The sequence below is a fragment of the Aphelocoma coerulescens genome, chromosome 26, assembly GCF_041296385.1.
Source record: "Aphelocoma coerulescens isolate FSJ_1873_10779 chromosome 26, UR_Acoe_1.0, whole genome shotgun sequence".
NCBI classification, from domain to species: Eukaryota; Metazoa; Chordata; class Aves; order Passeriformes; family Corvidae; genus Aphelocoma; species Aphelocoma coerulescens.
Window position 1 is genome coordinate 3,575,166 of NC_091039.1, and position 14,468 is coordinate 3,589,633.

The 14,468-nt window shown below is 56.2% G+C and overlaps 1 protein-coding gene across 2 annotated transcripts; it reads left to right on the plus strand.

The window, feature by feature from the left end:
• The first annotated feature begins 593 nt into the window (after positions 1–593).
• Positions 594–13,695, plus strand: RAB44 (RAB44, member RAS oncogene family). 2 transcript variants are annotated; one of them, XM_068995972.1, is made up of 16 exons: positions 594–839; positions 935–1,049; positions 1,290–1,461; positions 1,731–1,874; positions 2,215–2,305; positions 2,422–2,517; positions 2,828–3,015; positions 3,379–3,427; positions 3,758–3,852; positions 4,339–5,474; positions 9,912–10,460; positions 10,925–11,006; positions 11,340–11,454; positions 12,125–12,226; positions 13,061–13,137; positions 13,586–13,695. In XM_068995972.1, the coding sequence occupies exons 1-16, from the start codon at positions 630–632 to the stop codon at positions 13,671–13,673; spliced, it is 3,309 nt and encodes a 1,102-aa protein (XP_068852073.1). In that variant the 5' UTR covers positions 594–629; the 3' UTR covers positions 13,674–13,695. The 2 variants fall into 2 exon arrangements, with proteins under 2 accessions (XP_068852073.1, XP_068852074.1); XM_068995973.1 differs by having other exon boundaries at positions 4,339–4,733.
• Positions 13,696–14,468: the final 773 nt, after the last annotated feature.

Sequence of the window (14,468 nt, forward strand, 5' to 3'; positions counted from 1 at the left end):
CCTGGGCGAGCAGCAGCATGGTGGAAACCTCCCGAGGCCTCGTGCCCTCTGCCCGGAGCTGACTCACAGCTGTGAAAACTGGGGGAGGAATTTTAAAAGCTGCTGCTGAGCTGTGAGAAGGCAGGTGAAAACCAGCACGTCTTTCTCAGACCTCCAGCATCGCCTTGGCTGGTCCTTTGCTGGTGTCACCTCCTGCTGTGTCACCTCCAGGGTGGCCCTTGCTGGTGCTGGTGCCCTGTGCATCCTCCACAGCGTGGGGAGAACATGGGGAGATTTGGGATGGGCTCTTGGCTGGTGGCAGCTGGGTGGCAGCTGGGCTGGGAACTGGGCTGGGAGCTGAGCTGGGAGCCCGCGGGATGGCCATGGGAGCCCCTGGGATAGCCATGGGAGCAGCCTTTGCCGCTGCAGATCCAGGCTCCGTTCACGCCGTGCAATCGGAGATAAGGGTTGCCCTTCCTGTTGCCAAACCCTCCTCAGCAATCGGGTTTTAGGCCCTTGACAGCAGCAAAACGAATTTCCAACTTGGTCCCTCTCCGCTGTGTCCCACCAGGCCAGAGCAAAGGTCTCCAGCGAGGAGAGGGCCGAGGCTCAGCACCCGCGGGTGTCCCTGCCAGGCCGGAGCCGGGGCCATGTCCGAGCGCCGGGCAGCCGCCAAGGGCCGGCGCTTGGGCTCCAGCCGGCGCAAGCAGCTGCGTGAGGACTCTGGGGAGACCCCAGCACCAGCACCTGGCCCCAGTGAGGAGCCACCGTGGGCATCTGAAATAGTGCAGAGGGTGCAGCAATTCCTCAGTGACAGGGACACGGAGCAGGCGGGAGTCGTCACCCGCTCGGATGTGCAGGTGAGGATGGGGCTGTCACCTGGGGTCCAGCACTGCTGGGGTGACTGAACATGGTGTGATGGGTGGGTTTTTACCCTGGCTTGCTTTGGTTTTAGAAATTGCAGGAGGAAGGTTTCCCGTGCAGCAGGGAGGAGCTGGAGCTTGTGTTCGATGGGCTGGATGCTGCTGGCACCGGGCGCTTGGGCACAGAGGAGTTCCTGGCCGGGCTCCGTAAGTGCAGCCCGGGCTGATCCTGGGCACAGTCCTGGTGCTCTCCTGGGGGATGTGAAATGCTGCTCTTGCTGTGTGGCACAGGATGAATCCTCCCCATGCCCAGGTCTCACCCTACGGCTCACCTGGTGCAGGGTCCTGTTGTGCCGTTTTGTTGAAGCCGTGGAGGGGGAAGTGTTGGGGTTTCAGCTTTGCTGTTGCCCTGGCTGGGCACTGAGGATTTGGGATATCTGTCAGCAGGGCAGTTCCTGAGCTCCCACAAAGCTGCCAGGGAGCACCGGCGGCGGAAGACGGCGTCCCGGAGGGTCCGGCTGGTCCTCCCCACCCTGGCACTGGAAGCGGGGGACAGCGAGGAGCGCAGACACTTCGCTGCCTTTATGGAGCAGCTGGGCACAGACAACGTCTCTGAAGAGTAAGTGCCCTGCTTGGCACCCATGGGTGCCCTGCAGGATGGGTAGAGGGGGAAAGGCTTAGGGCAGGAGATCCCCACACAGGCAGGGAGCCCAGAAATGCCTTGGTGGTGCCTTTGGCCCAAGCACAGGAGCAGGGAACAAGGTCACAGTGACCCCAATGCTCATCTGTCCCCACACACCTCAGAAAGTGTGAATTAAAGGACTCAGCTGGCCTGGATTTGGGGGTTCTGGGGGGGCTGCTCACCCCAAAACTCCCCTCTCCCTGCAGACAGGAGATCTGGCAGCTCTGGGTGAAGCTCCGGCAGGATGAGCCCCAGCTCCTGGACAACCTGGAGGACTTCCTGGCCAAGATGAGGCACCGCATCCAAGAAGCCAGGAGCGAGAAGGAGGCTTTGGAGCTGACTCTGAACAAGTGAGTCACCCCAGGATAGTGCATAGGCATAGGACAGGAGGCATGGGGACAGGGATGGGCCCTGAAGGGCCACCCCAGCCGTGCAGAGGAACCTGGCTGCTTTCACCATATCCACCAGCGGCCGGAGCAGCGGTTTTGCTGATGTTTGGGGTCGGGCTCCCTCTACAGTCATGGATGGGATGGCAAAAGGGCCGGGCTCGGACTGCCGGACACATCCGTGCTGGGTGAGCCAGGCACACCCAGCCGCAGCCCGAGGCTGCCGCGGGCAGTGCGGGGTCCCAGGGACCTGCACTCCCTGTAGCGGGGTCTCACCCCCGCCCCGGCCCTGCTGTCACCTCAGGCGTGTGGCCGAGCACGACAAGGACGTGCAGCAGCTCTGCGAGGTCCTGGAGCAGCAGATCCAGCAGGAACAGCTGCGGCTGCAGCAGCAGGTGGGTCACTGCTGCTCCTCTCCCCTCGCTCTCCCTGCCGGGGGGTCCCAGCACCCCAAACCCCCTCGGCAGCTTCTGATGGATGAGCGGGTGCCAATGTCCTTGTGCCACCCCAGAGCATGGCCCGGAGCCACCAGCACGGTGAGGAGCTGCGGCGAGTGCTGGATGCCAGCGAGAGGGAGGTGCAGCGCTTGGTCACGGCGCAGATGGAGGTGGGCTGGCCCCAACCCCCCCTTTGTGTGTTAGGGGTCTCTGGGCTGTGCTGTAACAACCCCACGGTGATGCACAGCTGATCCCGGTGTGTCCCTGCCAGCCCTGGCTGCAGGTTGTCACACAGGAGCCTCCACACCGCATTTGCCACCTCCATCCCACACTCCCCTCCATCTCCAGAGGACACGAGTCGAGTTTCCCATCCACCATCCTCGGGGGGACATAATTCAGCGCCGGGTCTAGAGGAGATAGTTATTAATTAATTAATGGGGATTTGGGCGGGCTGTGAGTGTCCTGGTTGCCATCCCACAGCTGGAGCGGCGCTGCCACAGCCTCCACAGCTCCCAGCAAGCCACCAGCACGGAAAACCGGCAGCTGGAGGAGAGCAACCGGGCACTGGAGCATCACCTGCAGCACCTGCACCAGCAGCTGCAGCAGACCCAGGACCACCTGAAGACAATGAGGGCTACAGTGGTTTGGGAGCACACAGGGCAGCCCGGGTGAGTAGCTCAGTGACCGTGTGTCGCTCATGTATCCCCATATTTGTCATTTCCTCCTGGATACGGAACAAGTCGGATGGGCCTCAGCCTCACGGTGCTTCAGTGCTATCCACAGTCCAGGTTCATCACGGTTTGGTGTGCAAAGCATCAGAGAAGAAGGCAGGACTATCAGCACCGTGCACTGAATGTGTCCCTGGAGGGCAGTGCCAGAGAAATGGGGGTGTCCTTCACCCAGGAGGGCTCAATAGGACTGATCCAAGGGTTGTGGGTTTTGCTATCACTACCCTGACAACCCTGGTGCAGGGGTGGATGTGGTGAAGAGGATGGAGTTCCTGTTCCGACCCTTGTGCTCTGTGTTTGCAGGGACAGAGTGGTGGCAGAGTTACCCATCGAGGTGCCAATGTCCCCACAGGTACTCCAGCAGGGTGTGTGGGGACAGGGCAGGGGGGCAGTGCTCCAGGGCCTTGTGCTGTTCCATTTGGAACTGCTGGGGAGCCCAAGGGCACAGGGTGCTCCTGCAGCACTGCCTCCCCTAAAAGCTTTCTCAAACGGGGTTGGTGCAGATATTTGGGAAGGGAGGGGGTTGCAGCACCTTACTTCTGGTACCCCCAAGATTTTGGGTGGGTACAGCTGGATACCTCCAGCATTTCAGGGGATTTCAGAGAACTCCACAGCATTTCAGGTGGATATTCTCCCTCACTGAGTGTTTTTCTCTCTCCTCTTCCCACCCTGTTTCCTGTAGCTGAGTCCTGGGAAGAGCGAGAAGTTCCGCTCCGAGATGCGGATCAGGCTGGGATCCCAGAGTGACGAAAGCAAAGCCAAGAGCACCCACCAAGTGTAAGGGGTCCTGCTGCTCCCGTGTGTGCCCTTGGCATCTGTGAGCTGGGGCTGAGCCCCAGGCCCTCCCTCCACCCTCCCCAGGCAAACAATCATATTTCATCCTTTTAAGACTCCTCTCCCACCCACTCATCTCTCACCCTGGAGATCACATATTTTATCCCAGCTCATCACTCCCTTGGCTCAGGAACTTGCTGTACCTGGCTGAGAGTTGTCTTTTCCTGTCTGATAATGCCAGTATGGGTACTGGGAAGAGGCCAGGATACGGCCCCGGGTCTGGCTGCCTGTGTGTGCATCCCCCTTTCCTCTGCCTCCATTGCTGCCTGTGTGAACTCCAAGTGCACCCAGAGAGGAAATAAAATCCAGTTTGGAGAGGGGTGGGGTGAGGCTGTAGATCAGAGACCCTCTGGGACTGACTGGGGATGGGAGGGAGCTGGAGCCTCACCCGAGAGCTGGTTCATTGATCCCATTTTCTGCCCTTTCCAGGGTTTGGGAAATGCTGCCAGCAGAAATAAACCTTTCAGGAACCCCAGGGAAAGCAAGCTCTGCAGAAGAGGACCCCTTCCCAGAATCTCTGAAAGAGGAAGGTTTCTCTGACCAAAGCTCTTTGCTAAGAGAGATGAATGATGCAATAGCAGCTCTGAGCAAACATCTGAAGGCACAGGCACCGGGTGCACCCCCTGCCCTGGCAGACACTCCCTGTCACCCCTGGGACAACATTGAGCCTCAAACGGGGCCAGAGGCAGCCACAGCCCATGGAACAACCCCTGGGGTCCTGCAGGAGACCCTCCCTGGCCACAGCCATCACGAGCTGCTTGAAGGAGACCTGCAAGAGGGACCAGCCACAGCTGAGCTTCGTGCTCCGGATGTGACACAGGCTGGTGCGTCCACAGGAGCCGGGCACTGCATGGCTCAGGAGCCAGGGGCAGAGCAGGGAGAGAGTCCAGAGGAGGCACAGAAGATGTTATTCCTGCAAGGAAAGGGTGCTGGTGTGGAGGAGATGGTGCTAAATGTGGCTGAGCATCTGGGAGAGAGCACTGAGGCAGGAGAGCAGGTGCCGATGGAGGTGGAGGGAGCAGGGTGGCTGCAGGAAAAAACAGGTGGGAAAAAACCACATCTCCTGGGAGAAGCTGAGGAAGTAGAGTTAAGCCAAGGAGAAAATTTGGAGGCAGGTCTGGGGCCACCTGAGGCTGGGCAGGAAGGTGTGGCAGTGGGACAGTGCCTTGCCGTGGATGAGCTCCAGCCAGGCAGGACTCTGGGTCAATGTGTGCAGGCCCCGAGCATGGCGCTGCAGGAATGGGCTGACCCGGCATCGGGGCTCCCTGAGAAACTGGAAACTGAGCTGGGAGAGCACCTGGAGCCAGAGCCACCATCCTGGAGTGAGGCACAAGTGGAGGCAGCCCATGGGGATGGTGTCCCTGAGGTGGCAGTGGCTCCTGGCCCGGCAGTGCTGGATGAGGAGCGTGCCAGTCCGGAGGTGCAGCCCCAGGGAGAGACCGCAGACTCTGAAGTGCTGGAAGTGCTGCCAGCCCGAGCTGAGCGTGCAGGGAGCAGCAGAGCCGGGGGCGAGGAAGAGGAGGTGGAGGAAGCAGAGCCCAGGGAGGCAGAGCAGCAGCTGCAGGGTGAGTGTGCCAGGGGAGGGGCAGGGAAGGGAGGGAGCGCGGGTGCTCAGGAGCCACTGGCAGCGGCTGTGCTACCCAGCCACAGCCAGGAAGGAGGAGTGGGAACAGATGTGGAACTGATGGAGACCCAGAGCAGCACCAGCATGGAGCTGCCGGCAGAGGTGGAGGCAGATCTGCAGGTCTCGAATGAGGCTGGATCGCCAGGGGTACAGCAGGGAGCAGGTGTGGATCCAGGTGTGCCACTGGAGGACAAACCAGAGTTAGGGCTGGGAGAAGAAATGGGGGCTGCTGCAGTGCACAGGGAGGGTCCTTCCCCAGCACAAACACCTGTGGGCAGCCCAGACTTGTGTGAGCTGTTCCCAGTTAAGTCTCAGGCACTGGAAGTGGTGGAGGCAGATCTGCAGCTGTGTGGGGGTCTCAGCCCAGAAACCTCCCAGGGAGGGAAGGGTAGAAGAGCTATTGAGCTCCAAGAGAATGAGGAAGAGGATGGGGTACAAGAGCAAGGCGAGCATGGGCTGCCACATGAGCCAGAGCCTCATCCCAGTGGGGTGACCTTGGGTCAGGGAGAGGGGGCTGGTGCAGGTCTAGAACCAGGGGAAGGGGCTGAAAGCCTGGGCAGCGTTGAGCACCAGAGCAGTGGTGCCAATGTGCAGCTGATTGCAGAGGGGGATGAGCTCAGACTGACCCTGGGAGGGAGCACAGAGGCAGATCTGCAGCTCCTGGGTGAGGCTGGATCCTCAGGGACAGAGCAGGGAAGGAGATTGGATCCAGATGTGCAGCCACCAGATCAGGTGGATAAAGCAGAGTTAGTGGAAGTGGAGGCAGAGGATGCCCAGGCAGATCTGCAGCTGTGTGGGGGACTCAGCTCAGGAGTCCTACAGGGAGGAGAAATTGGAACAAATGTTCAGATCGAGGAGGAGGAGGATGGGGCACAAGGACAGGGTGAGGGTGATCTGCCACACGAGCCTGTGCTTGATCTGCAGGGATCAGGAGCTGAGCACAGTGAAGGAGCTGATGAAGACATGCAAGCACAGGAGGAGGCTGAAAGCCTGGACACTATTGAGGACCAGAGCAGTGGTGCCAATGTGCAGCTGATTGCAGAGGGGGATGAATTCAAATCAGCCTCAGGAGAAAGCACAGAGGCAGACTGGCAGGCCTTAAACCAGACTGACCCCCTGGGAACAGAGCAGGGAGGGAGATTGGATCCAGATGTGCAGCCCCTGGATCAGGTGGATAAAGCAGAGTTAGTGGAAGTGGAGGCAGAGGACTCCTGGACAGACACTCAGCTGTGTGGGGGTCTCAGCCCAGAAGGCCCCCAGGGAGGGGGGCACCGTGCAGCTGTGCAGCTCAGGGATGGGGCTGCAGACTGGGGACAGGCACAGAGTGGGCATGAGCTGGTGCAGGAGCTTGTGCCTCCCCCCTCTGGAGTGACCATGAGACAGAGAAGGGGGACAGATGCAGGTGTGCAGCCAGTGGAGGAGGTGGTAATCCTGCCCACAGTGGGAGATCAGAGCACTGGTGCCAATGTGCAGCTGATTGCAGAGGGGGATGAGCTCAGACTGACCCTGGGAGGGAGCACAGAGGCAGATCTACAGCTCCTGGGTGAGGCTGGATCCTCAGGGACAGAGCAGGGAGGGAGATTGCATCCAGATGTGCAGCCCCTGGATCAGGTGGATAAAGCAGAGTTAGTGGAAGTAGAGGATGCCCAGGAAGACATGCATCTGTCAGAGGGTCTCAGCTCAGGAGTCCTACAGGGAGGAGAAATTGGAACAAATGTTCAGATTGAGGAGGAGGAGGTTGGGGCACAAGGACAGGGTGAGCATGGGCTACCACACGAGCCTGTGCTTGATCTGCAGGGATCAGGAGCTGAGCACAGTGAAGGAGCTGATGAAGACATGCAAGCACAGGAGGAGGCTGAAAGCCTGGACACTATTGAGGACCAGAGCAGTGGTGCCAATGTGCAGCTGATTGCAGAGGGGGATGAACTCAAATCAGCCTCAGGAGAAAGCACAGAGGCAGATCTGCAGCCCTTGGCTGAGGCTGGGTCCCCAGGGGCAGAGCAGGGAGGGAGTGTGGATCCAGATGTGCAGCCCCTGGATCAGGTGGATAAAGCAGAGTTAGTGGAAGTGGAAGCAGAGGATGCCCAGGCAGATCTGCAGCTGTGGGGGGGTCTCAGCCCAGGGGCTCCATGGGGAGGGGAGGGTGGAAGAGCTGTTCAGATTAAGGATGAAGAAGAGGATGGGGCACAAGAGCAAGGTGAGCATGGGCTGCCACATGAGCCAGAGCCTCATCCCAGTGGGGTGACCTTGGGTCAGGGAGAGGGAGCTGGTGCAGGTCTAGAACCAGGGGAAGAGGCTGAAAGCCTGGGCAGTGTTGAGCACCAGAGCAGTGGTGCCAATGTGCAGCTGATTGCAGAGGGGGATGAGCTCAGACTGACCCTGGGAGGGAGCACAGAGGCAGATCTGCAGCTCCTGGGTGAGGCTGGATCCCCAGGGACAGAGCAGGGAGGGAGATTGGATCCAGATGTGCAGCCCCTGGATCAGGTGGATAAAGCAGAGTTAGTGGAAGTAGAGGATGCCCAGGAAGACATGCATCTGTCAGAGGGTCTCAGCTCAGGAGTCCTACAGGGAGGAGAAATTGGAACAAATGTTCAGATTGAGGACGAGGAGGATGGGGCACAAGGACAGGGTGAGGGTGATCTGCCACACAAGCCTGTGCTTGATCTGCAGGGATCAGGGGTCAGGCAGGGAGAAGGGGCTGATGAAGACATGCAAGCACAGGAGGAGGCTGAAAGCCTGGACAGTGTTGAGGACCAGAGCAGTGGTGCCAATGTGCAGCTGATTGCAGAGGGGGATGAGCTCAGACTGACCCTGGGAGGGAGCACAGAGGCAGATCTGCAGCTCCTGGGTGAGGCTGGATCCTCAGGGACAGAGCAGGGAAGGAGATTGGATCCAGATGTGCAGCCACCAGATCAGGTGGATAAAGCAGAGTTAGTGGAAGTGGAGGCAGAGGACTCCTGGACAGACACTCAGCTGTGTGGGGGTCTCAGCCCAGAAGGCCCCCAGGGAGGGGGGCACCGTGCAGCTGTGCAGCTCAGGGATGGGGCTGCAGACTGGGGACAGGCACAGAGTGGGCATGAGCTGGTGCAGGAGCTTGTGCCTCCCCCCTCTGGAGTGGCCATGAGACAGAGAAGGGGGACAGATGCAGGTGTGCAGCCAGTGGAGGAGGTGGTAATCCTGCCCACAGTGGGAGATCAGAGCACTGGTGCCAATGTGCAGCTGACTGCAGAGGGGGATGAGCTCAGACTGACCCTGGGAGGGAGCACAGAGGCAGATCTACAGCTCCTGGGTGAGGCTGGATCCTCAGGGACAGAGCAGGGAGGGAGATTGCATCCAGATGTGCAGCCCCTGGATCAGGTGGATAAAGCAGAGTTAGTGGAAGTGGAGGCAGAGGATGCCCAGGCAGATCTGCAGCTGTGGGGGGGTCTCAGCCCAGGGGCTCCATGGGGAGGGGAGGGTGAAAGAGCTGTTCAGATTAAGGATGAAGAAGAGGATGGGGCACAAGAGCAAGGTGAGCATGGGCTGCCACATGAGCCACAGCCTCATCCCAGTGGGGTGACCTTGGGTCAGGGAGAGGGGGCTGGTGCAGGTCTAGAACCAGGGGAAGAGGCTGAAAGCCTGGGCAGTGTTGAGCACCAGAGCAGTGGTGCCAATGTGCAGCTGATTGCAGAAGCACAAGTGCAAAGAGAGCATGGTCTGCCACAGGAGTCTGCGCTTGATCCACCAGGAGCACGAGGCAAACAGGGAGAGGGGGCTGGTGCAGGAGTAAAACCACAGGAGGAGGCTGAAAGCCTGGACACACTGGAGGCCCAGAGCACTGATACTGATGTGCAGCTGTTCACAGAACAGCACGAGTCCAAAGCAGGCTCAGGAGGGAGCACAGAGGCAGATCTGACACCTCTGGGTGTAGTTGGGATGTGGGAAGGGGAGCAGAGCTGGACTCCAGGTTTGGAGTCAGGTCTGGGTGCATCTGCCACGGCAAACCCGCGGGAAGGAGCTGCTGCTGCATATGTGCCCCCTCCAACTGAGGCTGCTTTGTGTCCTGAGCCTGTCACTGCTGCCGAGGGCCCTGGTCTGCAAGCAAAACCGGGAGCATATGTTGGTCCTGAGGGGCAGATTCTGGAGGCACAGGAATTATTGCAGGGAGAGAGGGCTCCTGCAGAGGAGAAGCCTCTGGATGGAGCTCATGGTCTGGCAGTGGCACAGGGAGAGAGGCTGGAGGCAGGGGTGAGGAATGTAGTGAAAACTCAGTGTCTAGGACTAAACCAGGGCCACGATGATGCTGTGCCAGCATTGGCCTCCCTGTTCTCTGAGGTGCCGTTACAAATCAACACCCTAAAGCTGGAAACGATGATGCAGGAGGATGTTCTCATTCCAGATGTGTGGCGACTTTGTGCTCCGGGACAGGCAACCCCAAGGGAGCTTCAGGAGCAGGTTTCAGCACAGGGACATGAGGGGAGGCTTCACACGGTGGCCCCACGGCCGGAGGGGGAGACAGCAGCCGCGATGGAACAGGAGCACAGAGCTGCCAGACCTGCCGAGCCTCCAAAGCAAGAGGTGTCACCAGCATCAACACTGCACGTAACGGTGCCACCAGAAGATGCTGGGAATGATCAGCTGGGGATGGTCCTCAGAGATAACTCACTGGGGCAAGGGCAGCTCTTAGGAGAACAGAGCAAAGACCTCAGTGTTGGCCAACAAGAGAAGATGCAAGAGTTTGGTCAGAAAGTGAGCCAGGAAGGTGAGCCCTGCCTAGGGGCTGTGACTGCAGGTGGGGCAGGAAGCCCAAGGGGTTGTCCTAAAGCTCCCCTGGATCCAGACCACCTCTACAATGTGCTGTTCGTTGGGGACTCCCACGTGGGCAAAACATCGTTCCTGTACCGTTTGCACGCCGACACCTTCAACCCCCACCTCGCTGCCACAGTGGGTAGGTCTCCCCCAGCCCTTCTCCAAGCACTTGCTTGGATCATCACTGCAATTCCCTTTCCTCCACCTCACAAGCTGCTGGTGGCCACCACATGCCTGTTACAGCTCATGCCAAGTGTGTTGTACAACCTGTCCCCAGGGGCCAACCAGAACCACCAACTCCCCACGCCTGGATGCTCATGGGCAGGAAATGCTGCTCCTCCTCGTCCTTCTGAGGGCACCAATGACAGCGGCCCAGTGCTTTCCCCTCTGCTTTGCCTTTCAGCTCCATTCTCCTCTCTTCACCAACCTGGTTTTATTCATCATGAGATGAGAGACCTTCCCAAAATCCAGCCAGAGGTTCCCTTGGGACCAACCCCTGGAGCTGCTGCCTCAGACCACCCTGCCCCATGTTTCTTCTCCATCCATTTTCTGTCACAGGGCAGAACTCTACAGTATCAAAAGATCCTCTTTTGTGTCTTTCAGGACTGGATTATCAGATCAAAAACCTCATTGTGGATAACAAGCGCTTTGCTCTCCGCCTGTGGGACTCAGCTGGTCAGGAAAGGTGAGGTGCTGTGCTGCTTAAGGACATGACCTGGGGTTTTCTTTTCCTGGTAGTTTAGGGGCAATGAACATTCTTGACTTTGCTAAGCAAAGGTGGGGTTGCTCAAGGAGGGACTCTGTACAGTATGTGATCTGACAAAACATAATAAAGGAAGTAATTAAGATAAAACTGCCACTCAGGCTGTTCCTATGGTCCCTGCCATCAGGACAAGAGCCAAATCTGGGGTTTGCCTGTTTTGTAGACCCGCATTCCCACCTTTTCCACTAGGATTTCACATCACTCCTAGGCAGAACCTCCTTAGACCATAGTAGTGACCATCTGAAATGCCCACAGGTACCACAGCATGACCAAGCAGTTCTTCCGGAAGGCGGACGGGGTGGTGCTGATGTACGACATCACCTCCGAGTACTCCTTCTCCGACGTGCGCTACTGGCTCAGCTGCATCCAGGTGGGTGAGGCCCCGAGCTCTTGGGATGATAGGAGTGGCCAAGCCCTTTGGAAAGGGTATTCCGCGTTGCTTTGGTTATAAAATAATTTTTCTTGGAGGATTTAAGTCAGATACAGACGATTTTCACAAGTCTGCAGCGCTTCCCAGGGTAATTTGTTGATAGCACTGGTCAGCTCTTAAACAATTAAAAACTAGTGCAGAGGAATGGAAAATGTTGGAAGTGATAGTGCTTTTACATCAAGAATAGTCCACTTTGAGTCCTGGGAAATGGGAGGTGATTCAAGGCTTATTAAAAACTTCTTGTCAGAGATTTCCAATTGACACAAAGTGTTTAAAAATGCTGAAGCAAAATAGCATCTTGCCTTGCTCAGTGCCTGTAAATCCCAGCCAGAGCATCTTCAGAGAGCTGCTGAAGTTGAGCACAAAGTGAATTCATTACAAGGGTAACTCATCCAGTGTTCTGCCCTGCTAATAGACACAGACAGATGATTTAACAGGAAAAAAATAATTTCTTAAATGCTGTTGAACTTATTTAAGAATTTAAAGTTCTGTTATTAGTCCAAATCAATGGGTCAGTCATGGTGTTCCAGGATATGTGTAGACAGTATGGCCAGCTGGGATTCAAGGAAGATTTTGAAGCTGTCCTGTTCTTCCCCTCTTTATCACTCAGGAAGCAGCAGAGGATGGAGTTGCTGTTCTGCTTCTCGGGAACAAAACCGACTGTGCTGCCCAGAGACAGGTCCCTACGAAGGAGGGTGAATGCCTGGCCAAGGTAGGTGGTGAAGCAGAGCCACCCAAGCAAGGCAGGGACAGCTAAAGATGGACACCACCAGCCTGAGGAGCTGGAGAAAGGGGAAAGCCCTTAATTTACCCCTCATGCATAGGCAGCCAGCAAAGCGCTCTCTGAACCCACCTCTCACCCTTCCCCGCCGTGCTTTCCCTTTGCCACTTTAATTTTGCCCCAGCACCATCCCAGTAAATTGGTTTATGGAACTGGATTTGTAAATAAAAACATTTTCAGCTCTGCTTATCTTTGCTGTGAAGTGTTCAGTATGTTCCCAGCACCATCAAAACAATAAACCCACTGAGCACTATCCTGGTTTAAAGATACTGAAATGATCAAAGTTTAATTAATCTCTTCAAATATAGATGGCTAATAAAAATTAGGTGAGGAGAATGAGAAGAAGCTCACCTTTAATTACTTAATTTTAGAGCTTATGGGATTTGGGCCAGAATCCATGGGCCAGTTTTACAAATGGAGATGAGGGATAGATGATTATTTTCCCAAACTGGTCACTGTCAGGCACAAAAGAGTTGGGAACATCTAGCTATGTCTCTCTCTGTGTTCACTCCCATAACCAGAGGGCATCACAAATTCTTCTGTCTGCAGTGTCAGCCTTTTCCTTGGTATTAAAAGTTAGTGTCGTAGCAACCAGAAAAACTGGATTTCACTCTGATGTTCCAGTAAATGAGTTATTGAGGTATTTGTTTCCTTGATTCCCTCCTGTTTTCCCTTGGCTGTGACTGTCCCATGGCTGTTTATTCCCACATTAAGCTATTCCAGTGCAAGAACATTACATTTCTATTTGGGGTCTGTGTCTTCCAGGAGCATCAGCTCATGTTTTACGAGTGCAGCGCTGCCTCAGGCCACAACGTCTTCGAGTCCATGGTCAGCTTCGTCAGGTGAGGCGTGTACTTGGATTTTCCAGCTGTCCTCAGTTTAATGGGCTCCCTCCCTGCTTTTTTAAACTCCAAATACTGGGATCTCACTGTCACCAGAGACTCCATGCCCAAATGCCAGGGAAAACTCAGGGCAGCATGTGCGGGGATGAGCACTTAGCACTGGCCTAACTTGTCTCCTGAACAACCAGCATTGCAAGGAGATGAATGAAACCCTTTTTGGGATGCTGCTGATCTCTCCCTGGCTTGACTGAAACAAGTTCTGTCTGTGATTTGATTTAGGTCAGCGTTTTTAGCAGCGTCCACAGCTCTTGGATCACGCGGAACTGGAAGGATCCTGACTCCTTTCAGCCGTGCTGAGCCTCTTGTACCAAGGCTTGTCAAGACACACAGCACAGCAATACAAAATATGGGGGAAAACACACAGCTAATTTGCTTCCTTTTCTCCCAGGTTGCTCAAAGTTCGTGAAGATGAATTGAAAAATAAGGCAGAAGAAGTACCAAAGGCACCCCAGAAGAAAAAGGGCTGCTGCTGGTGATGGACAGACCCCCCCCCCCCCCCCCCCCACTGATCTGAAACTGCAGCAACAGCCAGAAAAGCATAAAAATAGCCCTTGGACACCTTCTCTCTCCCCGTGTGTCTTCCTTGCCTGATCTTCCTTGGATGCTGAGAGCAAAAGCTGCTGTGGGGAACTCCCTGCCGTTCCCCCAGAGCACACCAGCCCTCCAAAATACCTCTTGGAGAACTTCACCCCTTTCTTTTGGAGACCAAAAACAGGCCAAGGAAAGAGGTAGAAAAGGAACCCAGCTGAGTCTGAGATGCTGGAAGGATATGGGAAGCAGCAGGGACTAAACCCAAGCCTTGGGATAGAAGAAATGAAAACCTGGAGCCATCCAAGTGTATAAAACAAGGGGGTTTAGTGCTGTTGGTGCTCTGGGCTGCGGGGACTTCTGCTCTGGCTTTGCAATGTGCTTGGATTTGATCAGGAACAATGAGATATTCAGTGTATCCTAAATGCACTTAAGTCTCTCCACTTAGACAAGGTAAAGCTATTTTTTCCCTTCCCCGGTTTATCCTGCCAGTGAGCTGTGATGGGGCTTGACAGAAACTACTGAATATTTTTCTCAAAATAAATTCAAAAGCCCCAAGAGCACGTCCAGGATAATAAGAAGATAAATGCTTGCAAGAGGTTTTTTCATTGTGCTGTCCCCAGAGCAGAGTTCTGGACTATTGCAGCAAATCTCGGGCTGGGCAGAGAAGAACAAGCTGCTGCATCCTGCCCTTCTGCTCTTTGTGAAGTACTGAATTGGTTTTAAATCCAGCTTGAAAATCT

Coding starts and splice junctions, on each gene's coding strand:
- RAB44 (XM_068995972.1), top strand. CDS start 630: ATGTCCGAGCGCCGGGCAGCCGCCAAGGGCCGGCGCTTGGGCTCCAGC. Junction 840..934: donor TCACCCGCTCGGATGTGCAG/GTGAGGATGGGG, acceptor CTTTGGTTTTAG/AAATTGCAGGAGGAAGGTTT. Junction 3,016..3,378: donor GAGCACACAGGGCAGCCCGG/GTGAGTAGCTCA, acceptor CTGTGTTTGCAG/GGACAGAGTGGTGGCAGAGT.